This window comes from Pleurodeles waltl, chromosome 4_1, assembly GCF_031143425.1.
Source record: "Pleurodeles waltl isolate 20211129_DDA chromosome 4_1, aPleWal1.hap1.20221129, whole genome shotgun sequence".
Lineage (NCBI taxonomy): Eukaryota > Metazoa > Chordata > Amphibia > Caudata > Salamandridae > Pleurodeles > Pleurodeles waltl.
In genome coordinates, this window is record NC_090442.1 from 242,228,378 (window position 1) to 242,253,326 (window position 24,949).

The window sequence follows — 24,949 nt, forward strand, 5'->3', positions numbered from 1 at the left end:
GGAGAAGAAACTGTTACTTATTTCTAATGTTAGTCCTCTAGTATTGGTATCTTTCATAAATTCACATGTGACCCATACTACTCCTCCCCACTTAAGACTCACCTACTTCTATCACTCCTTCACAGGAAGTTGCCCTCTCACGGTATGGTCTTTAGACTAATTATGCCCGATTGGTTGAAGTTTGCCTCTTGGGTTCTTTTTAAATTATGTGACAGGGTTACTAAATACACGTTGATGTGCAGCACATTCATGTTGTGCAGCCTAATGGAAAGAATTTGTACATTAATGCACCCTTTCTTCTGCAGAATTTCTGAAAGCTTCACCAGCAGACATTGTTCAGTATCTGTTTAGGCTACAAAAACAGGGTTGGCATGAAATTAAATGTCCAATGGCATTTGTGGCTGTAGATACACATGCTCTGCATAATCCTGTCTTCTAGTGTTGGGTCTGGAGTGTTGCAAGTTGTTTTTCTTTGAAGAAGCATTTTTGAATCACGGATCGAGTGGCTCCTTCTCAGTTATACTGCGCATGGGCATCAACTCCTTTGTTAGATTGTTTTCTCTCCGCTGTTGGGCTCGGACTTGTGCGTCTCCGCTCCGACTTTTGACTCGCTCCGGTTTGAAATCTTTCTTTCTGTCTTCTATTTATCAACAGTATTGTTTCTCAGTTTTCTCAGTTACGTATTTCTGTCTTCTCGTTCGTCTCCACTTGTTGGTCTGGGCACAAACCGCACGCCTTCTGGTGTGTCCTCACCCATTTTGGGCCTACCTCACTGTGCAGCACTGAACATTATGCCTAGCTGATGGAATGGACACAGTTTCGTTTATTTCCTTAGTGCCACGCAAAATTTCCCCACACTGACCATCATCTGTTGTGTAACCTGTGCCTCTCCCCCAATCACCAGGAAGCTACCTGCGACACCTGCAAATCATTCTGGTCGACGAAGACCCTTCGAGACCAAAGAGCTCATCAGTTGGAGATGGCACACAGGACTTCAAGCAACACCCCCAGATACCTTTGGGGAGGAACATGTCCAGGAGGATCTGGAACAAGAGGAAGACCTTTTTGATCCAGGACCCTGACGTGCAGTCAGATATCGAAAGCCTGAGGGGAGATCCACGCAACCCGTGAGTACAGTGACCCCTCCTTCCCACCCTAAAACTGTTAAAAAGCCCCTTGCAGAGGTTCACGGACTGCCACCTGGCCATGACCAGATCCCAAAAACCTTTTCGGCTGCCACATCCTCAGGCTCCGCTCCAAAAATAGCCAAGAACAAAACGGCTTCTTCGGCTTCGACCACCGGCACCTCAGACTGAGACATAATTGCCATCTCAGTGCAATCTTGGGCTTCAAGTACTTTGGCTCTGAGTTGACCAGCTTTCACCTCTACTTCATTGCCAGCCAAACTGCAGCGACCGAAAACCATAGAACTGAGAATATCGGAGCAGAAAGACTGTAGCCTGTCTTCAGCTACACCTTCACCTGTGGAACCCATTTTGGAGACGATGAACGCTTGGGAGCACCTCCTCCATATCCAGGAGGGGTATGGGGCATATTATTGCTTCTTCCCCTGTTTGTTTGAAGAGGGAACTGTCCTTCCAAGAGGCTTTGAACACTTGTCCACCTCCAAAGAAGGTTACTAAGGACAAGGCTACCAGCACACCTCACAAGCCTTCTCCACTGCCACCTGATCCACCCCCTGCTTCTCCTCCACCTCCCTCCCCTCCTCATTAATCTGCCTCACCTACTGCAGGAGTTTGTGCACCTCCGGGATCCCCTGTATATACTGGGGAAGATTTGGGTGGGACACAGCATGACCCAGATCCATGGGAGACATATGATCCTTACCCCATATTGAGCAGTGGCCCATATTTATACCCTTCACACCCCTCCCCATCAGAGGATACTACATCCTCCCATCAGGTAGTCGCAAGGGCAGCAGCCTTCCACAATATAGAGCTGCACAGGCACCCCATCGAACAGGACTTCCTGTTCGATATCCCTACATCTACCCACAAGGATATGCAGTTTCTCCCTGCGCTCCCTGGCATGCTTTGTCATGGTGTCTAAATTTTCAAGGAGCCCATTCTCTCTAGGGTTATCACCCCTAGAGTACATTAAAAAATATATATTACCCTGCACCCTCGGATCCAGTATACATTAGGTCACAAGTCCCTCCAGACTTCATAGTAGCCACCACTGCATGAAAACATGCCAGTAGACAGGCCACAGGGGACTCTTCTCCTCTTGGCAAGGAGAGTAAAAAGTTGGATGCTGCCGGCAAAAGGGTGGCTGCACAAGCCAGGTAACTATTGGCGTATCACCAGTTCACAGGCCTTACTAGCCAGGTATGACTGGGCTCACTGGGATGAAATGGAGGAGTCCTGCAGCTTTTCCAAGAAGAGCGCAGCAAAAGAGGGCAGCAGATTGTTGCTAAGGAGCAAACCCTTACTAACAACTCCATATACTGTGCCCTAGTTTCCGTAGATGCTGCACGCGGCTTTAATACCAGTGTCTTGATAAGGAGACACGCATGACTTCAATGCTCTGGGTTCAAACCAGCAGTCCAGCAAGCGGTGCTTAACATGCCCTATGATAAGGATCATCTTTTCTGCCCTCAAGTGGATTTTACCCATGAGAGGCAGAAAAAGAGACTGACACAGCAAAATGCATGGCTGCTCTACAGTCCCCCACACAAAGGGGCACTTTTCATCACCCCACCTTCAGAGATGGTTACAAATCTACACCCCTAGAAGCATCTACCTCCTAAACCAGATAGCCTTCAACCTCCTACTCTAGGGGTGTTTTAGGGAGTCCTACAGAGACAATAACCAGGGCAGAGGTAGTAGCATCACCTCTCTAAGTCCGCCCTCCTCCCCCCCCCCCCCCCCCACACACACACACACACACACACACACACACAAACACTGCACACCTGTCGGGGGAAGACTATAAGCTTAATCTAGAATGGATCAGCATCTCCTTGGACTGAGTCATTTGCATTAGCATTATCCAACATAGTTATTGTCTGGAGCTCATTACCACTCCTCCAAACATTCCGCCTAGCTCTCACAGACTATCCCATGAGCACCTCACCCTTCTCAAGCAAGAGGTTCAGTCCCTTCTTTTCAAAAGGGCCACCGAGCATGTTCCCCTACAAAACCAGGGATCAAGAGTATACTCTCTGTACTTCCCCATTCCCAAAAAAGACTGCTCTCAGGCCTATTCTGGACCTCAAGCCATTACATTACTACATTCACTCACTACACTTTCATATGGTTACTCTTCAAGATATTCCACTTCTACAACAAGGCAACCTTTTGATGCCCCTAGATCTGAAAGGCACCTACTTCCATATTCCCATCCACCCTGCACACCAAAAATACCTAAGATTTGTGGTTGCAGGCAAACATTACCAGTTCAAAGTCCTGCCTTTCAAAGTTGCAACTGCTCCCAGAATCTTCACAAAGTGTTTACCAGTGGTCGACGTGGACCTCAGAAGACACATACACATGTTCCCTTACCTAGATGACTGGCTCATCATAGCCAGCACACAACTACAGTGCCAATATCACATTCAGATCACAGTGGACCTGCTTCATACAGTGGGATTCACAATCATCTTAGTTAAATCTCATCTCCAACCTCTTCAGATACAGTCAGGGATGTGGAATTCCTATCGCCCGACGCCCGGGACATCTTGTTTGGGGTCAAGGGCAACAAGTTTTTATGTTTACTTTGTCCTTGGGACAAGTAGGCCCAACCCCCTGCAGCACAAACCCTTTGGCTGCCTGTTTACAGAGAGTGGAACTCTCTGCAGTTGAGGTAATGTGTTTTCAAAAGATAATGCTGTTCGAACTTGTATTTATGGTTCATTATTTGAAAGCCTTCATTATTAGGGTGCGTGCTGTAAATAAATGTTTTAAGGTCACACTTCACTACTGACGTTGGTTCCAGTACAAAAAAAAAAAAAGTGTACACACATGTTTGAAAAGTTTAGGCTAAGAGGCTAAGTATAATGCTCCCAGAATGCTCTCTGATTATATGCAAATGAAGTGTCATTTAGTAAAATGTGTTGATGCATGCTAGTATTTCCCAAAAATATTACTAATGGAAAATCAGTGTAACCATTTTCAACACGATTATGGGAAGCATGAAAATAAACAATCACTGACAAAGCCAACTGATCTGACATATTTTTATAAGTCTTTTAGTTTCATCAATGCGTGTCTTGTTTTGACATGGCTTTTGTAACACTTTATTGTTGTGGGAGCTACCAGGCCCTCAACATTGTAACAAACATTGGCAAAACCCCCCCAAAAAGTTTTTGAACTCTTAAAGCACACGTTGCCACCAGCGGCATAACAAAGGCCCCGCAGCCGCCCTCCAGGGGGCCCCTTCAGCACAGCACCTGCCCTGAGTGAGTCTGGAGAGGGGGCTCCTCCATGTTCTTTGCAAAGGGGCACCCTCCAGTTTCGTTACGTCACTGATTGCCACTGTAGTCCCTGACACTGAACAAAACTACTTTGTGTGGCAATATGCTCCTTGTGGAAGAGCAGAATGCGATCACTCACAGTAAAGCCAGCCGAAAGAGAGAGAAATAGAAGTTTAATAAAAACAAAATGTCTTTGTTAACACCAGACCTAATTAGGGACCAAGACCCACATGTAGGTAGCTTTTTGCATGTCGCAAACAGCGACTTTCGCTGTTTGCGACGTGCAAAAAGCACATTGCGATGCACAAACCCCGTTTTGCGATTCAGTAACCTGGTCACCGAATCACAAAACGGGTTTGCGACTCGCAATTAGTAAGGGGTGTTCCCTTCCTAATTGCAACTCGCAGTGCAATGTAGGATTGTTTTGTGACCGCGAACGCGGGCGCAAACCAATCACAGTTTGCACCCATTTCAAATGGGTGCGAACACTTTCACAAAAGGGAAGGGATCCCAATGGGACCCCTTCCCCTATTGTGAATGTCACTGTAAAAGAAAATTCAGAGCAGGCAGTGGTCCTGCGGACCACTGCCTGCTCTGAAAAAAATGAAACGAAAACGTTTCATTTTTCGTTTTTGTTATGCAACTCGTTTTCCTTTAAGATAAACGGGCTGCATTACAAAAAAACCCCAAAAAAACCTGCTTTATTGAAAAGCAGTCACAGACATGGTGGTCTGCTGTCTCCAGCAGGCCACCATTCGCGAGGGGGTCGCAAATTGCGACCCACCTCATGATTATTCATGATGTGGGCATTTGCGAAGCCCTTGCGAATCACAGATGGTGTCAAGGACACCATCCTACATTCGGATTTGCGACTCGCAATTTGCAGGTCACAAATCTGAACCTACCTACTTGTGGCCCCAAATTCTTAAAGAAAGTCACAAAAGTGCACCCATGATATATGTCGTACCCCTATAAAATATTTGTGAACTGTATTTTAGCATGGGTAAATACGATGTGTAGATTTGCTCATGTGAAAATCTATTGAGCATTTGCAAGTTCATTTTCCCTCCAGCCACTTTCTTCCCAACCCTGGAAGAAGTTCTAATTCTGCCATTGTCAGGAGTAAATGTCCAACCTTTCTTATTATGGGAAAATATTAGAGAGAAGCTGGTAAAAATCTTTAAAACATGCAGGTTAGTAGGTTTGCAGACTCAAAGGCATTCCAGCCCTGGAACTATTGCTTACTGCTTCCTCCAGCCCCAGTATGCAGATCTGCAGAAAGGTGGCAAAATAAGGAAATTGCTACAGTAGGGATTGAAACTCCAAGTATTCAAGCCCTACTATGGTAGTAGCCCTGGCATAATCAGAGAGGCTATTAATTGCTGCCATAATTCGTCGCCACACTACATGGCACCAAAGGGACAAGTAGATCTTTTTACAGGACAAGTAGATTTGAGAAGCAACCTGTCCCCTGGACAAGTAGATAGTTTAATAAATTCCACACCCCTGGATACAGCCTTATTTAGGAGCTATTCTCAATGCAGAGTTGGGGCTAGCATACCCCAATCCAGCTCGGGTTCACAGTTTTCAGTCTCTTCTCCAGTTTCAGGAGAATCGTACATACACAGTCAGGACTATAATGCACCTGTTAGAGATGGCCTCCTGCATTGCCATTGTTCCTCCTGCCAGACTCCATGCATCCCCAACAATAGTGTCTCTCTCATCAGTGGTCTCAGTTACAGGGTCACCTGGAAGATCTAGTGTTAGACCGCCATCCTCACCGCTCTCTGCAATGATGGAACACCACCAACCTGTTGAAAGGGTGGCCTTTTCGGGACCCTGTGCCTCAGGTCATTCTGACCATAGATATATCACTGACTGGTTGGGACGCTCGCCTTCAAGACCTCACAGTCCAGGGCCTTTGAGATCCCACCACCGTCCCTACATATCAATCTTCTCGAGCTTCAGGCAGTATTTCTAGCCCTGAAAGCATTTCTTCATCTCCACTCTCACAAGGTTGTCTTAGTCCGCACGGACAACATGACAGCTGTGTATTACCTATAGAAACAAGGTGGGGGTGGACACAGTTGTCTCTATTGTCACAACTCTCTCAGACACTATGGAAGTGGGCTTGCCACCACCACATTCACCTGGTGGCAGAGTATCTCCGAGGGACGGACAACGTCTTTGCAGACCTGCTCAGCAGGATGCAGCTGCAAGTCCTCGGATGGGCAATCGAACTGCAAGTCCTTCAAAAATACTTCCTAAAGTATGGAACTCCTCAGATAGGGCTTTTCGCCACATCAGAAAATGCAAAATGCCCAAACTCCGCCTCCAGGCAGAATAATAGGATAGCACAAGACGGCGTCCAATAATGCTTTCCTCCAGGTATCCACACCCTCTATCCCAGGGCAATGCTCTATGGATGAACTGGATAGGGATATTTGCTTATACTTTTCCACCTCTCCTTCTCATTCCATTTCTGGTTTGGAGGATCAGGCAGATATCTCTCACCATGATCATTGGAGCACCCACTTGGGCGCATCAGCCCTGGTCCACCACACTTCCGGACCTCTCAGTAGTTCCCCAAGAGAAGGTCCCCAACAGGCCAGACCTTCTTACTCAAAATCAAGGACCGATCAGACATCCAGACCCCAAGTCACTCAACCTTGCAATATGGCTCCTGAAGTCGTAGAGTTTAATTACTTAGGCTTGCCTGCGGAATGTATGGACATTGTCAGGGAAGTTTGTAGATCCACAAAAGAGCATGTTATGCTGCAAAATGGAAACGTTTTGTATGCTACTGCCAACCCAAATATTTTAATCCCTCTAAAGCTACTGTCCAAGACATTGTTTATTTGCTCCACTTACAGAAAGCAAATTTAGCTTACACTTCCATTCGCATACATCTTGCAGCTATAGCTGCATATCTGCAGAAAATGCAACTTACTTCCTTGTTCAGAATACCAGTCATCAAAGCTTTCATGGAAGGACTTAAAAGGGTTATTGCACCCAGAGTGCCTTCTGCACCATCCTGGAACCTCAATATGGTGCTTACCAGACTTATGGGCCCTTCTTTTGAGCCACTTTTCATGTCCTCTTCAGTGCCTTTCTTGGTAGTGGTGTTCTTAGTTGCTGTCACATCACTCAGACGTGCTAGTGAGTTCCAGGCCCTAACCTTCGGAGAACCTTTCTCCCAAATTCAGAGACAAGGTGGTCCTTCACACAAAGCCAAAGTTCCTTCCTAAAGTGGTTTCCCAATTCCATATCAATCAATCCATTGAGCTATCGGTCTCCTTTCCGCAGCCTGACTCAGTTGCAAAAAGAGCTCTCAACACTAGATATAAAATGAGCACTTATATTTTACACTGACAAAACCAAATACTTTAGGAAAACTAAACAGCTCTTTGTAGCTTTTTCACAACCTCACAAAGGCAGTCCAATATCCCAAAACAGCATAGCTAGATGGATAGTTAAGTGTATGCAAACTTGCTACGCTAAAGCAAAGAGACAGTTAGTTCTCACTCCTAGAGAACATTCTACTAGGAAAAAAGGAGGCACTATGGCTTTCCTTGGAAACGTACCATAGTTGACATTTGTAAGGCACCTATAAAGTCTACACCACATATTTGTTTTTACAAAGCATTACTCTTGTAAAGTGGATGTACTAGTACGTCAGCAAGTCAGTGTAGGTCAAGCTGGGCTACAAACACTTTTCCAGTCAACTGCAACTCCCACAGGCTAGCTACTACTTTTATGGAGGGACTTTTTTACAGTCTATGCAGAGCATGTGTATATATAGCCACACATCCCATAGAACAAAAAATGTTACCCAGTACGCAACTGTTCGTGGCATGTTCCGTAGATTCACCTGCACCCTCCCTCCTCCCCGGACACCTGTGGCCCTTTCTTTTATTTCATATTTGTATATACTTGTACATATGTAGTTAAAATTGCATGGACATCTTTCTCTATACTTCCTCTACACTCCTTTTCTCATCTGCCTGTGGGAAAACAATCTAACAAAGGCGTCAATGCCCATGCGCAGAATCACCTAGAAGGAGTTGTCACTCAAACCCGTAACTCGAAAGTGCTTCTTCAAAGAAAAACAACTTCAAACATTCTGGCCAAACATTGGATGGCAGGAGTATGCAGAGCATGTGTACAGCACTACAGGTCACAAACAGTTGTTTACTGGTTAAATAAAATTGTCCTAATGTTCATCCATCCCTGCAGCTGCATAATGGGTTATTCACTTATGGGCACTACATGCTCTATCATGGAATCTCAATATTGTTCTCACAAGATTAATAGGTCAGCATATTGAATCACTCCATTAATGTGAACTGCAGGTTCTTTGAAGGTTGTATTTGTTGTGGCCGTTAAGTAATTGCACCAAGGAAGTGAAATAAAGGTGCTACCTGTGATGAAGCATACCTTCAGTTGTATAAGAATAAGTTTGTTATTCACGCAGACACCCACTGTTCATACCAAAGGTGGTCTTGACGTTTCATATGTGTAAAGTGATTGAGCTTCATGTGTTTTTTCCTAATCCCTCAAGAAGGGCAGAGAGGAAATTAAACTTACTTGATGTTTAACAAGCCCTCGTTTATAAAACTGGCATAACAATCCATTTCAAAACACAGCAGCTCTTTGTGTCTATCTTCCCACCAGTCAGGTTCCCCTACATCCAAATGGGTGGGGATTACTCGATGGACAGTATGATACATTCAAGTCAGTTGTGGATTGTAAATGTGTTATCTGACCTGCTTCTACAGAGAAAAAGGCAGCCATTTTTGTGCTCATAAGGAACATTCTGCTCATTAATATTTGTGATGCTGACATTTGGTAGTCAGTCCCTAGCTTCATTAACCATTGCGCTGCTGACAATGCTGTCAGAGACACTGTCAAGCAGTGTTAAAAATGTATTTGCACCATCTTCTGCCACTTTCCTTGCCCACAGCTTGAGAGCTAAAGTGTATTACTATTCTGTATGTGCTCAGCATGTGCGCTACAAGAAAAAATGATGCAAACTGAAAATGGCACCTCTAACCCTGGGGTTCTCACTTGTAGTGTTGAAGATTCACAGGCGCCCTTCCTCCTCCCTTCGGATTTGAAAGTACTAGGGTTGCTCCTTGCTTTACTAATTGTTCTTACTTTCCTTCACTAATGTACATAGACACCCTTCCCATCCGACGGGAAAAATATTACGTAATCTAGGCGGAGTATGTTGTGTGATGCATTTTGGGTTTCAGGAACATAATCGTAAGTAATTCTTGGAAACCAAAAGAAGCACTGGAAAGGAAGCCATTGTGGAATATTCTGAACACAACACTAGATGGTGGAAGAGTACTCAGAATGTGATCTATCCTACTACTCTACAGGCACCAACCCTTGTGTTAAAGAAATGTGATGTTTTCCTTACCGTTAAGCTTCTTCTGTCACACTTGAGGCACCAGTTCCTAGAATTTAAGCCTGCAATTGAAAGACGCTTTCAGAAGAAAACTGCCATCTGCCCCTCCTGGAGTATCTTATGTCGCAGCAGAAGGGAAGGTCCTCCACCTGAACCGGTCAAGTCTCCACCTTCTTTTGAGGCGATTAAGGAGCAACAGTTGAAAGCCTTGGACCGTCCTCCCGAAGTCTGCAATGTTATTCTGGCAGCTAGGCATCCCTCCAGCAAGACGGTATTCACCTGCAGATGGAACAAATTTATAAGTGATTGTACAGAAAAGTCTATCAACCCTCTTTCTATCTTTCTGATATTCTCTTTATTCTCACCCTTGCGCAGCAGGGCTCTGCTCTGGGTACTCTTAAGGGTTACCACGCTGCTCTGTCTGCCTTTCTGAGGACTTTAAGTCTCCTATTGTAAATAGGTTTCTAAGAGGACTTGTACATGTTTCCCCCTTCACCCTTCATTATGCCTCAGTGGAACATTAATTTAGTTTTCACCTACCTAATTTCGAGCCTCTTCTCAATTGTTGCTCTGGCTGCTCACCATCAAGACAGCCTTTCTAGCGGCAATAACATCTGCCCAGAGGGTGAGTGATCTGCAGGTTTTGTCATCCAAGCCTCCATTCCTGTCTGTTTTTCCAGACACACTTTCCTCCCGAAATTGGTGACTCCATTTCATGCGTCCAATCTGTCACCCTGTCCACCTTCTATGCTCCTCCACATCCCTCTAAAGGAGAGGAGCGATTCCACCACCTAGAACCAAAGAGCGTTGTTTTACCTGGACCACACAGAGTTCCGGGTGGACGACCAGCTCTTCGTGGGGTAGGTTGGAGCAAAGAAAGATCAGGCAGTGCAGAAACAAACCATTTCATGGTGGGTCGTTCTCCGTATTAAAATCTGCTATGCATTGGCCAGAAAGCAGCCTCCTGAGGGCTTGCAGGCTCATTCTACCATGGGCAGAGCTGCGACCACTACTTTAGTGTGTGGAGTCTCAGCCCGGGACATCTGCCAGGCAGCAACATGGGCATCACTGCACAAGTTTATCACACATTTCAAACTGGATACTTGGGTCTGAAGGGGCAGACATTTCACCTGTTTGCTCCTGCAGGACTTCATAGTTCAGAACATTTGTCCACTGCCCACCGCCTTGGACAGTATTGCTTGGGTATCTAATCAGAGGTAAGGAATCTGCAGCTAGATGTCGCTATCAGATGAACAGGCTGCTTACTTTCGGTAACACAGCTGGTAGAGACAACATATAGCAGCAGATTCCTTACAGACCCACCCATCCTCCCCGCTCTGTGGACAAATTTCTAGGGCTAAGGATACTCCCTTTCAGGGCCATAGTTTGGAAAGACCAGTGTCCATACACTTCATGGATCTGTGCTCCCGGTTTGAAAAGGGAAAACGTAACATGTCGGGTCGGCTATATAGGCTACCTCAACATTACTCTGGTGTGGACTCCGCCATGTTGAGCTAATTGATGCCACATACCGGTGCGTACACAAAAATCTTCTGGATCCAGTCTGTCACCTGGGAAATTTAAAGGTAAGGAGCCTGCGGCTGGATATTGTATCTACCAGATAATGCTTTACCGAAGTTAACTAACTTGTTCTTTAACTCTTAAAAGTTTAGTCATGGTACCATCGAATTTCAAGGAAATTATTGTTTAAGCTTTGCTTAAAAAAAAAAAAATCTTCTTTAGACTGCGTTGATCTGGTTAACTTCATCAGTGTTACTGGAAACTTACAGTTAAGTTTCAGGACAAAATTGTCACGCAGCAACTGTGCATCAGCGGTCTTCTATATGCTGCACAGGCCTGATTCAGGCCCCGTAGGCATACCTAGAGCGGTAGTGGCCTCAGAGGCTGGCAGCATGACGGTGGGTGGTGGCTGGAGCAGTTCCTTTAGATCTTTCTGCTGCGTTCGACACAGTCAGCCATCCACTTCTCGTTGAAAGCCTGAAAAATGATGCTGTGCAAGATATTGTCCTGCAGTGGATTAGCTGTTTCCTGACACATCAGCTGCATGGACAGACAGACGGACGGACACACACACTTAAACACACACACACACACACACACACTTACACTTCAGTCTTGCAGTTCATGCTCAGAACTGCTCTCTAAACTTCTCTGAAGTCTTGCAGGAGGTGCAGGCTTGGATGTCGGTGAACCGCCTGAAGTTAAATCAGTCACAAAATGCAGATTGCGCTTTCAAACAAGTTATAGTAAATGGGATCCCATTCCTTAACCCTTTTCTCAGGATACTGGACCCATCTCATTGACCAGGTTTGTAATCTTGACATTGTATTTGATCAGGAGCTTATCGTGAATCAACAAATTGCTTCTAACTAAAACCTTTTTCTGTTATCTAAGTTACCTATGAGTGTTGACTTGTTTTAATGTTACCCAAAAGATTATAACTATCAAAGCTTTTTGTCAGTCTGCATTCCAGTTGCTGCCGTCAAGCATTTGCAAAGGTTAAAGAAATTTGACCACACTTCTTCAGAGGTTACATTCAATTCTTCCCCACCAAAAATTATAATACACGCCAAATTGTTCACTTTAATATGCTTTTGCTTTTTACACAGAAATACAAGTTTATTTAAAAAAAAAAATAGGGGGGCTTTGCCCTGGGAGCACCAACTGCCCAGCACTGGAATTTCATCCCGTTTGTTTTGTGGGGAAACTGCCTTGGTGAAGTTTTGGAAAATGTTAAAGACCTGGCTTTTACGTTTTATCAATGATTTTCTAGATTTCTAATTGCTGCTCCCAGCTGAACTTCTGTAGTCTAGCATTGTATCGCGCTGAAAGACTTCAGGAAAGTGGATGGTTGATGCTAAGAAATTATTTAGCACTCTAGAGATTAAAGTATCTAGTTTTGTTCTACGTACTTAGCTGTGTTTTTTTTTTTTTTTGCATGTCTGCATCTTGTCTTCTTGTCACTTTGCGTCAGTCTGCTTTTGCTTAGAAGGGTTTGAAAAGTGGTTTCTCCAGACCTCTCCTAAAATGTAGCTCGTTTGGCAGTTCACCCCCTTGAGAGAGTGCCGAGAATCTCAGACATTGGCCAAGATCAATTATTTGTTTGTGCATTCATTTTAGGTTACATCAATATTGTTCTGAGACCCCAGCTACGCAGATAGTCTGGTTCCTTTCTTTACTTTGCTCTTTCAGTAGAGCAAAGTCTTTTAAAATTGACTTTATCCCAGTTACAGCCATTGGAGCTCTTCACGTTCAAGAATGGGCTGGCAGCTTTGTTCTGGATCCTTTGGAATTTGTGTATCTTTCCATGGATTTTGTGTACAGACCATGTTGTAGTAGTCTTGTCAAGATAGTTTCCTGGTCCTCAATTTATATCCGGTGTTTATTCTTGAGTAGTACAAGGTTGCTTCTTACTTTTTGGAGCTGAAAGTTTGCACTTTAGTTACAGCTGTGATCTGCTACGATAATGGGAGGGTAGTATGAAACCCGACCCCCATCTAGTGGTTCTGCTCAGCTCCGACAGCGACGGTTGCCACAGTATCTTTCTTAAATTCATTTATGGCCTTCCTTTGTACTTGTGAGGTCAGTTCATAGGGTTAAGCAGGTTTATGCTTAAGGCGGGGCTGACCTGACCATCCGCGCACTGGCTGAAACATAAATTGCACAAATAGTGATGAGCAGGTAGGTACACAGCCTCTTTAAATATCTGTTTACACGTGTTGTGCAGGTTCCCAGCCTCACAACAAACACTGCCCAGTAGGCCACTGTTGTAGGACTAAGCTTAGAGGAACCACTTATTTTCCTTGCATCACAAATGATGTGTGGGTTTGAAGCAGCACAGCCTTTTTTGTTGATAAATTTAATGCAGCTGTAAATGAGGAGTTCAATTGTTCTCTTGCTATGAGAAAGAGAGCACTCCAAATAAACAAATTACTTCCAAAGAAGCCACGTCTCTTAGGTCAGAGAAATGCCTTCGTTATTTTGGCTTGCCACACCCAGAAAATATTTCTTAACCCCAGTATTACTGAGATCACTCCGCTAAGGAGTCAGTCATTCATGTCATATTTGAGATGACGTCACATTAGATGGTAATTATTATTGTTCGATGTGTTGCAGATAGCTAGGCCCATCAAAAAAAGTAGCAAACATTTCATTTTGTAATTTGTCCAAGGGGCACTCGGGACGTTTTGGAATTGTCCCTAGTGTCCCTTGAACCACCAAAGTGTTGAATGAGAACAAAATGCTCTGCTCTTTCAGCTAGACCTCTGCCCAAAATCCACAGTGCTTAAACCTCCGGGTTTTGCTTCAACAGTTTGTTGCAGACCTCTTATGATTTCTGTAGTAGATGTCTCTCTCGCAAGGGAGGATCTGAAAGTATTAATACCTCAAATATAGGCCTTTCCTTACTACTCCAGCTAAGATATGAAGTCCTTCTTTGTGCTGATGCAGCCATCACTGGTTTTAGGTATGGTTGTGTGTGTGTGTGTATATATATATATGTTCGATGGCATGTGTAGCTGCAGATACACATGCTGTGCACATCCCGCCATCTGGTGTTGGGCTCGGAGTGTTACAAGTTGTTTTTCTTCGAAGAAGTCTTTTCGAGTCACGAGACCGAGGGACTCCTCCCATTTCGGCTCCATTGCGCATGGGCGTCGACTCCATCTTAGATTGTTTTTTTTCCACCATCGGGTTCGGACGTGTTCCTTTTCGCTCCGTGTTTCGGGTCGGAAAGTTAGTTAGAATCTCGAAAAAATCGTCGGTATTGTTCGCGTTCGGTATCTGGTTAGTTACAACAGATCGACACCGACTTTTAAAGAGCTCCGGTGGCCCTTCAGGTTTTTTTCGATTCCCCCGTCGGGGCCTGGTCGGCCCAGCCACGTGTCTCTTCAAGGCTGATGGAACGGATCCCATTCCGCTTCTGCCCAAAATGCCATAACAAGTATCCATATACAGATCAGCATCTGGTCTTTAACTTGTGTTTGTCGCCGGAACACAAGGAAGATACTTGTGAAGCCTGTCGAGCGTTTCGGTCCAGGAAGACACTAAGAGACCGAAGAGCAAGGAGACTGCAAATGGCGTCGGCGCCGACAGGACAAGAGCGTTTCGAGGAGGAGGAAGAAACATTCTCCATCCAGGAATCGGACTCGGATGAGATCGATCCCGAAGAAACGCCGAAAACCGTGAGTAAGACGTCGAAACGCAAAACTCACGAAAAAACCACTAAAGCCCAGGGGACGCCACCGCCAACAGGCCATGGCTTTACCCGAAAAATAGGTGACCGGTCATCTGCACCGAAAAAGGGCACTCTGGTGGCGAAGTCATCCGACTCCGGTCGAGATACCGCCACACAGCAATCTCGGGCCCGAAATAGTGGCTCCAAGCAGGTTCGGCACCGAGATAGCGGCACCGAAATGGGTCGGCACCGAGAGACCACGACGCCGAAAGTAAAGAAGGTTTCGTCGGAACCAAAAAAAGCAGCCGAAAAGGTTTCGATACCGAAACATCCGGCCTCGGAACCGAAAACAAGTTCCTACACTGAGGAACAAGGACTGTCCACACAAATGAAGACACATAGATTTGGACAAGAATTGGAAACAGTAGAGCCAGACTATACACAAAGAAGGCTCCATATCCAAAAAGAAACGGGGAAAATCAGTACTCTCCCTCCCATTAAAATGAAACGCAAACTTGCCTTCCAAGAAAAAGACAAGCAGCCACAGGCAAAGGTGGCTAAACAAGTAACCCCGCCACCATCTCCACAATGCTCTCCGCAACCATCACCGGTAGCCACTCCACCAATGATGCAGTCCCCAACTCATACAGGAATGAGTCAAGATGACCCTGACGCATGGGACCTTTATGACGCACCAGTGTCAGATAATAGTCCTGAATGTTATCCAGCTAGACCGTCGCCACCAGAGGATAGTACAGCCTACGCACAGGTGGTGTCGAGAGCAGCGGCATTTCATAATGTCAGCCTGCATGCTGAGCCCATTGAAGACGACTTTCTTTTTAACACACTGTCGTCCACACACAGCCAGTATCAAAGTCTTCCTATGCTACCCGGAATGCTAAAACACTCCAAACAAGTGTTTGAAGAGCCTGTAAAAGGAAGGGCCATTACTCCAAGAGTGGAGAAAAAATATAAACCGCCACCAACAGACCCTGTGTACATCACACAACAGCTAACACCGGACTCAGTTGTAGTAGGGGCAGCGCGCAAAAGAGCGAACTCACATACTTCAGGAGATGCACCACCTCCAGATAAAGAAAGTCGAAAATTTGACGCAGCAGGCAAGAGGGTTGCGGCACAGGCAGCAAACCAGTGGCGTATTGCCAATTCACAGGCTTTGTTGGCCAGATACGATAGGGCCCATTGGGACGAAATGCAACACTTTATAGAACATTTGCCCAAGGAGTTCCAAAAGAGAGCGCAGCAGGTAGTAGAAGGACAGAGTATCTCCAACAATCAGATACGGTCAGCAATGGATGCTGCATAAACAGCTGCTAGAACTGTCAACACAGCAGTAACAATAAGGAGACATGCGTGGCTGCGTACATCAGGATTTAAACCAGAAATACAGCAAGCTGTGCTGAATATGCCATTCAACGGACAGCAGTTGTTTGGGCCGGAGGTGGACACTGCGATCGAAAAACTTAAGAAAGACACTGACACGGCCAAAGCCATGGGCGCACTCTACTCCCCACAGAGCAGAGGCACATTTCGAAAAACACAGTTTAGAGGGGGGTTTCGAGGACAAAGCACAGAACCCACAACCTCACAAACAAGACCCACTTACCAGAGTCAGTATCAGCGAAGTTTTCGGGGACAATATAAAGGGGGACAAATCCAAAAGAATAGAGGGAAGTTCCAAAGTCCCAAAACTCCTCAAAACAAGCAGTGACTTCCAAGTCACACATCCCCAACACATAACATCTGTGGGGGGGAGACTAACCAAGTTTTACAAACATTGGGAGGAAATAACAACAGACACTTGGGTCCTAGCAATTATCCAGCATGGTTATTGCATAGAATTTCTCAAATTCCCTCCAAACGTCCCACCGAAAACACACAATATGTCAAAACAAAATATAGATCTTCTAGGACTAGAAGTTCAGGCATTGCTACAAAAAGAAGCAATAGAATTAGTACCAAACCAACAGAAAGGGACAGGAGTTTACTCTCTGTACTTTCTCATACCCAAAAAAGACAAGAGTCTGAGACCTATACTAGATCTCAGAACATTAAATACATACATCAAATCACTTTCACATGGTGATATTACAGGACGTAATCCCACTACTCAAAAAACAAGACTACATGACAACACTAGACCTAAAGGATGCATATTTCCATGTACCGATACATCCTTCACACAGAAAGTACCTAAGGTTTGTATTCCAAGGGGTACATTACCAGTTCAAGGTGTTGCCATTCGGAATAACAACTGCGCCAAGAGTTTTTACAAAATGCCTAGCAGTAGTAGCTGCACATATCAGAAGGCAGCAAATACATGTGTTCCCGTACCTAGACGATTGGTTAATCAAAACCAACACGCTAAAACGGTGTTCACAACACACGAAGTACGTCATAGAAATCCTCCACAATCTAGGTTTCTCAATCAACTACACAAAGTCACACCTTCTGCCGTGTCAAACACAGCAATACTTAGGGGCGACAATCAACACAGCAGAAGGGATTGCCACTCCAAGCCCACAAAGGGTTCAAGTATTTCACAATGTAATAAAGACCATGTATCCAAAACAAAAGATACAAGTCAAAATGGTGATGAAACTACCAGGCATGATGTCCTCATGCATAGCCATTGTCCCGAACGCAAGGTTGCAAATGCGGCCCTTACAACAGTGCCTAGCATCACAATGGTCACAAGCACAGGGTCAACTTCTAGATCTGGTGTTGATAGACCGCCAAACATACACCTCGCTTCAATGGTGGAACAGTATAAATTTAAACCAAGGGCGGCCTTTCCAAGACCCAGTGCCACAATATGTAATAACAGATGCCTCCATGATAGGGTGGGGAGCACACCTCAATCAACACAGCATCCAAGGACAATGGGACACTCAGCAAAAACAGTTTCACATAAATCACTTAGAACTATTGGCAGTATTTCTAGCGCTAAAAGCATTTCAACCCATAATAAGCCACAAACACATTCTTGTCAAAACATACAACATGACAACAATGTATTACCTAAACAAACAGGGAGGGACACACTCAACACAGTTGTGTCTCCTGGCACACAAAATATGGCATTGGGCGATTCACAACCACATTCGCCTAATAGCACAATTTATTCCAGGGATTCAGAACCAGTTAGCAGACAATCTCTCTCGGGATCACCAACAGATCCACGAATGGGAGATTCACCCCCAAATACTAAACAAATACTTCCAAAATTGGGGAACACCACAAATAGATTTGCAACAAAGGAAAACGCAAAATGCCGAAACTTCGCATCCAGGTACCCACAAGATCAGTCTCAGGGCAATGCGTTATGGATGAGCTGGTCAGGTATATTTGCTTACGCTTTTCCCCCTCTCCCACTCCTTCCATATCTGGTAAACAAATTGAGTCAAAACAAACTCAAACTCATACTGATAGCGCCAACATGGGCGAGACAATCTTGGTACAAAACACTACTAGACCTCTCTGTAGTGCCTCATGTCAAACTACCAAACAGACCAGATCTGTTAACACAACACAAACAACAGATCAGACATCAAAATCCAGCATCACTGAATCTAGCAATTTGGCTCCTGAAGTCCTAGAATTCGGACACTTAGACCTTACACAGGAATGTATGGAGGTCATAAAACAAGCTAGAAAACCTACCACTAGATATTGCTATGCAAATAAGTGGAAAAGATTTGTTTATTACTGCTATAATAATCAAATTCAACCCTTACACGCATCTGCCAAAGACATCGTAAGATACTTACTACATTTGCAAAAGTCAAAGCTAGCTTTCTCTTCCATAAAGATACATCTTACCGCAATTTCAGCTTACCTGCAAATTACGCACTCAACCTCACTATTTAGGATACCAGTCATAAAAGCGTTTATGGAAGGACTAAAGAGAATTATACCACCAAGAACACCACCAGTTCCTTCATGGAACCTCAACATTGTCTTAACACGACTCATGGGTCCACCTTTTGAGCCCATGCACTCTTGTGAAATGCAATACTTAACATGGAAAGTTGCATTTTTAATTGCCATCACATCTCTAAGAAGAGTGAGTGAAATTCAAGCATTTACCATACAAGAACCATTTATTCAAATACACAAGCATAAAGTAGTTCTACGGACAAATCCAAAATTTTTACTAAAAGTTATATCACCGTTCCACTTTAATCAAACCGTAGAATTACCAGTGTTCTTCCCACAGCCAGACTCTGTAGCTGAAAGAGCACTACATACATTAGACATCAAAAGAGCGTTAATGTAATACATTGACAGAACAAAACTAATTCGAAAAACAAAACAATTATTTGTTGCTTTCCAAAAACCTCATACAGGTAATCCAATTTCTAAACAAGGCATTGCTAGATGGATAGTTAGGTGTATTCAAACCTGCTATCTTAAAGCAAAGAGAGAACTGCCTATTACACCAAAGGCACACTCAACCAGAAAGAAAGGTGCTACCATGGCCTTTCTAGGAAACATTCCAGTGACCGAAATATGTAAGGCAGCTACATGGTCTACGCCTCATACATTTACCAAACACTACTGTGTAGATGTGTTAACGGCACAACAAGCCACAGTAGGTCAAACGGTACTACGAACATTGTTTCAAACAACTTCAACTCCTACAGGCTGAACCACCGCTTTTGGGGAGATAACTGCTTACTAGTCTATGCACAGCATGTGCATCTGCAGCTACACATGCCATCGAACGGAAAATGTCACTTACCCAGTGTACATCTTTTCGTGGCATTAGTCGCTGCAGATTCACATGCGCCCACCCCCCTCCCCGTAAGCCTGTAGCCGTTAAGAAGTTGATCTTGAACATTTGTAAATTTGAAAATATATTACTTTAAACTACATTATGTACATTACTCCATTGCATGGGCACTATTACTAGCATACACAACTCCTACCTCACCCTCTGCGGGGGAAAACAATCTAAGATGGAGTCGACGCCCATGCGCAATGGAGCCGTAATGGGAGGAGTCCCTCGGTCTCGTGACTCGAAAAGACTTCTTCGAAGAAAAACAACTTGTAACACTCCGAGCCCAACACCAGATGGCGGGATGTGCACAGCATGTTAATCTGCAGCGACTAATGCCACGAACAGATGTACACTGGGTAAGTGACATTTTCCATATATAGGAAGCGCTCTTCCCGTGGGTAATATGATGGTTGTACTGCTCAGTAATGCAGCCATGTGAACATTCCACCACACCTTTGCAGAACACTACTGTTTGAGAGCTAATGTTCATACTTGATCAATTTTATGCCCGTCATTTCTATAGTATATTTTCTTGCTAAGGTTTTTCCGAAGATCATAGAGGCTCTGCTCCAAAATGGTTTTCTCACATTTTGATCCCTTAAGGATGATCAGTTTTGTTACATAGGTTTTGGACGACATTTGGAAGCACAAATATAAATCTAAAACATCAATTGAAACAGTGCACTGAGTGTTAATTCCTTTGCAAATATTTCATACAGGATGAAAGAGAATCATATGGCACTAGACTTGTTTAAGCTATGGATAAATTGGAACTTCATTCTGAAAAACTTATTGTTCATGAAACATATCAGATTGGGTAAATAGTGCTTATCAGAAATATAGAAGATGCTTAACCTATCCATTGTGTCGATTCAAAGGCTGGGATGTTCTCTTATTTGTTGAATAATATTGGTTTATTTCTGAATTTAGCCTGTTCCTGTTGCACGCAAACTCTCTGCCCGTGAGCAGCGAGACTGTGAAGTGATTGAGCGGTTAATTAAATCGTACTTCCTTATTGTCAGAAAGAACATTCAAGACAGGTGAGGAAGCTTTGTTATTTTTATTTGCAAATACCAAGCTGTTGCTACCACCCATTAAATGTGCCACCAAATTTAGTCTGTCTACCACTTTGACAAACCCATTTTGGGGCTCCCAGGGAACGCAGGGGTTACTGTGCCTCAGTTGAGGGGGTTGAGGCCTTTTGTCCCTGATATCCCCAGACATGACCTACTCTGATTTACTTAAAATTTAGCTCACTTTTTTTGGAGTGTAAATTATAGAAAAATCCTTCTGTAAATAAAAATGATTATGTATTAAAGAGGATTAAAGTGATGGATGGAAGTACTCCCCATTCTCAAGCCACTTCCCTCTGTTCCTCTCACATTTACTGCTGGAACATATACTTGTGTGTGCAGAGGTCCCTACACAGAGAGGGGGCGGCAGAGGTTTTTGAATAGCATTTTTGTTGTATGTTAGTAGTACCTCTAAACGTACTACAAAATGCAGTTTGTGACTCGGCCCCTTAGTCGGGATATCAGTCTGTATGAGCTGCATAATTGCTTGTCTTTCCCTAGGTTGGGAATGATGGAGATGCTAGCCTAGGACATTGACTTGGCGATTCCTGTCTATTCTGTTAATGTGTTGAACAGGTGGACCAGTTGGCTTTGAAAAAAAAAAAAGTGTGAAGTCATCTGAGGTTGGGGACATGGACGTTATAGTTAGGAAGTTAGGAAATAAATTTAAAAACTGTTAAAGGGACATTATAGTTGGTTTCAGATTTTACACACAAAACCACAGCAGTTGAAAAGTGAGTTATTTCAAGTAACTATAACTCGTGCCTTAATTTAACTATAACTCCTGACCCCCGTTGCCATAATGGGCTTGAGGAGGCAGGCCACGCTGCCTCCCCTTTTAGTTAGATACAACCCTGGATGATGTGGACCCCGGGGCCAGATGCAGCTTTAAGTATTTATATGTGGCACTGAGGGAAAGCGTTCCCAGGGCCTATTGACCTCACCTTTAAAAAAAATGTGTGTGTGTGTATATATATGTTCGATGGCATGTGTAGCTGCAGATACACATGCTGTGCACATCCCGCCATCTAGTGTTGGGCTCGGAGTGTTACAAGTCGTTTTTCTTCGAAGAAGTCTTTTCGAGTCACGAGATCGAGGGACTCCTCCCCTTTCGGCTCTATTGCACAAGGGCGTCGACTCCATCTTAGATTGTTTTCTTTCCGCCATCGGGTTCGGATGTGTTCCTCTTCGCTCCGTGTTTCGGTTCGGAAAGTTAGTTAAATCTCAGAACATTCGACGGTATTGTTTGCGTTCGGTATTGGGTTAGTTAAAACAGATCGACACCGAATTTTGAAGAGCTCCGGTGGCCCTTCAGGGTTTTTGATTCCCCGGCGGGGCCTGCTCGGCCCGACCTCGTGCGTCTTCAAGGCTAATGGAACGGACCCCATTCCGCTTCTGCCCCGAATGTCACAACAAGTATCCTTACACAGATCAGCATCTGGTCTGTAATTTGTGTTTGTCTCCAGAACACAAAGAGGATACCTGCGAGGCTTGTCGAGCGTTTCGGTCGAGGAAAACGCTAAGAGACCGAAGAGCAAGAAGACGTCAAATGGCGTCGGCAGGACACCAACACTTGGAGGAAGAAGAAACCTTCTCCATCGCGGATTCAGACTCGGACAAGGTCGATTCCGAACAGACGCCAAGAACCGTGAGTAAGATGCCCCTGCCCAAAACTCACGGAAAATTCACTAAAGCCCAGGGGACGCCAACAGGCCATGGCTTAACCTGAAAATTAGGTGACCGGCCATCGGCACCGAAAAAGGGCACACATGTGTCGAAGTCATCCGACTCCGGTCGAGATACCGGCACTGAACAGACTCGACACCGGGTCAGAGCAATCTCGACATCGAGATAGCGGCACCGAGAGATCGGAACACCGAAAGGCAAAAAAGTGTCTTCGGAGCCGAAAAAGACAGTTGAAAAGGTTTCGATACCGAAACATCCGGCCTCGGAGCCGAAACCAAGTTCCTACACCAAGGAACAGGGCCTGTCCTCACAGATGCAAGGACACAGATTCGGACAGGAGCTAGAGGCAGGGGAGCCAGATTACACTCAAAGAAGGCTCCACATTCAGAAGGACACAGGAAAAATCAGTACTCTCCCTCCAATCCGAATTAAAAGGAAACTTGCCTTCCAAGAGAAGGACAAGCAACCCCAAGCAAAGGTGGCAAAACAAATAACTCCCCCACCATCACCACAACGCTCACCACTACCATCACCGGTAGACACTCCACCAATGATGCAATCTCCAACTCAGACAGGAATGAGACAGGATGATCCTGATGCATGGGATCTTTATGATGCGCCAGTATCAGATAACAGTCCCGACTGTTATCCAGCGAGACAGTCACCACCTGAGGACAGTACTGCCTACACACAGGTGGTGTCAAGAGCAGCCGCGTTTCACAATGTCACCCTGCACGCAGAACCAATAGAAGATGACTTTTTGTTTAATACGCTGTTGTCCACACATAGCCAGTACCAGAGTCTCCCTATGTTACAGGGAATGCTGAAACACTCAAAGCAAGTGTTTCAAGAGCCGGTGAAAGGCAGGGTCATCACTCCAAGGGTGGAGAAAAAGTACAAACCTCCACCGACCGGCCCTGTGTACATCACGCAGCAATTAACACCGGACTCGGTGGTAGTAGGGGCAGCTCGCAAAAAGGCAAACTCACACACCTCGGGAGATGCACCACCACCCGACAAGGAAAGTCGCAAGTTTGACGCAGCGGGGAAAAGGGTCGCGGCACAAGCAGCTAACCAATGGCTCATTGCCAATTCACAGGCCTTGCTGGCTAGATATGATAGGGCTCATTGGGACGAAATGCAACATTTCATAGAACATCTACCCAAAGAGTTCCAAAAGAGGGCACAGCAAGTGGTGGAAGAAGGCCAAAGTATCTCTAACACTCAGATACGGTCGGCAATGGATGCAGCTGACACAGTTGCTAGGACTGTAAATACAGTGGTCACCAAACGGAGACATGCATGGCTACGCACCTCAGGATTCAAGCAGGAAATTCAACAAGCGGTGCTGAATATGCCTTTTAACAGACAGCAGTTGTTTGGGCCGGAGGTGGACACTGCTATCGAGAAACTTAAAAAGGACACAGATACGGCCAAAGCCATGGGTGCACTCTACTCCCCACAGAGCAGAGGCACATTTCGTAAATCACAGTTTAGAGGGGGGTTTCGAGGACAGAGCACAGAACCCTCAACCTCACAAACAAGACCTACTTACCAGAGTCAATATCAGAGGGGAAGTTTTCTGGGACAATACAGAGGGGGACAGTTCCCTAAAACTAGAGTGATGTTCCAAAGTCCCAAGACACCGCAAAATAAACAGTGACTTCAGCGTCACAAATCCACAACACATAACACCAGTTGGGGGGGGGGGGAGACTAACCAATTTTTACAAAAACTGGGTGGAAATAACAACAGACACGTGCGTCCTAGCCATTATCCAACATGGTTATTGCATAGAATTTCTACAATTCCCTCAAAATGTCCCACCGAAAACACACAACATGTCCAAACAACATATGGATCTATTACAACTGGAGGTCCAAGCGTTGTTACAAAAAGATGCAATAGAACTAGTACCAATTCATCAGAAAGGAACAGGGGTTTACTCCCTGTACTTTCTCATACCCAAAAAAGACAAAACTCTAAGACCTATCCTAGATCTCAGAACATTAAACATTTACATCAAATCAGATCACTTTCACATGGTGGCACTGCAAGACGTGATCCCATTGCTCAAACAACAAGACTACATGACAACACTAGACCTCAAGGATGCGTATTGCCATATACCCATACATCCTTCCCACAGAAAGTACTTAAGGTTTGTAATCTAAGGAGTACATTACCAGTTCAAAGTGTTGCCATTCGGAATAACAACAGCGCCAAGAGTTTTTACAAAATGCCTTGCCGTAGTGGCAGCCCATATCAGAAGGCAGCAAATACATGTGTTCCCGTACCTAGATGATTGGTTAATCAAAACCAATACGCAAGAACGGTGTTC

General features: G+C 44.8%; 1 protein-coding gene across 6 annotated transcripts in view; it reads left to right on the forward strand.

Moving 5' to 3' along the window:
• DNM1L (dynamin 1 like) overlaps positions 1-24,949 on the forward strand; it is a 473,848-nt gene that overhangs the window by 424,436 nt on the left and 24,463 nt on the right. For all 6 annotated transcript variants that reach the window (XM_069228228.1, XM_069228229.1, XM_069228230.1 and 3 more), the window contains one exon: positions 20,780-20,889. In XM_069228228.1, the coding sequence (XP_069084329.1) occupies positions 20,780-20,889 (110 nt within the window). The remainder of the gene's footprint in view (positions 1-20,779; positions 20,890-24,949) is intronic.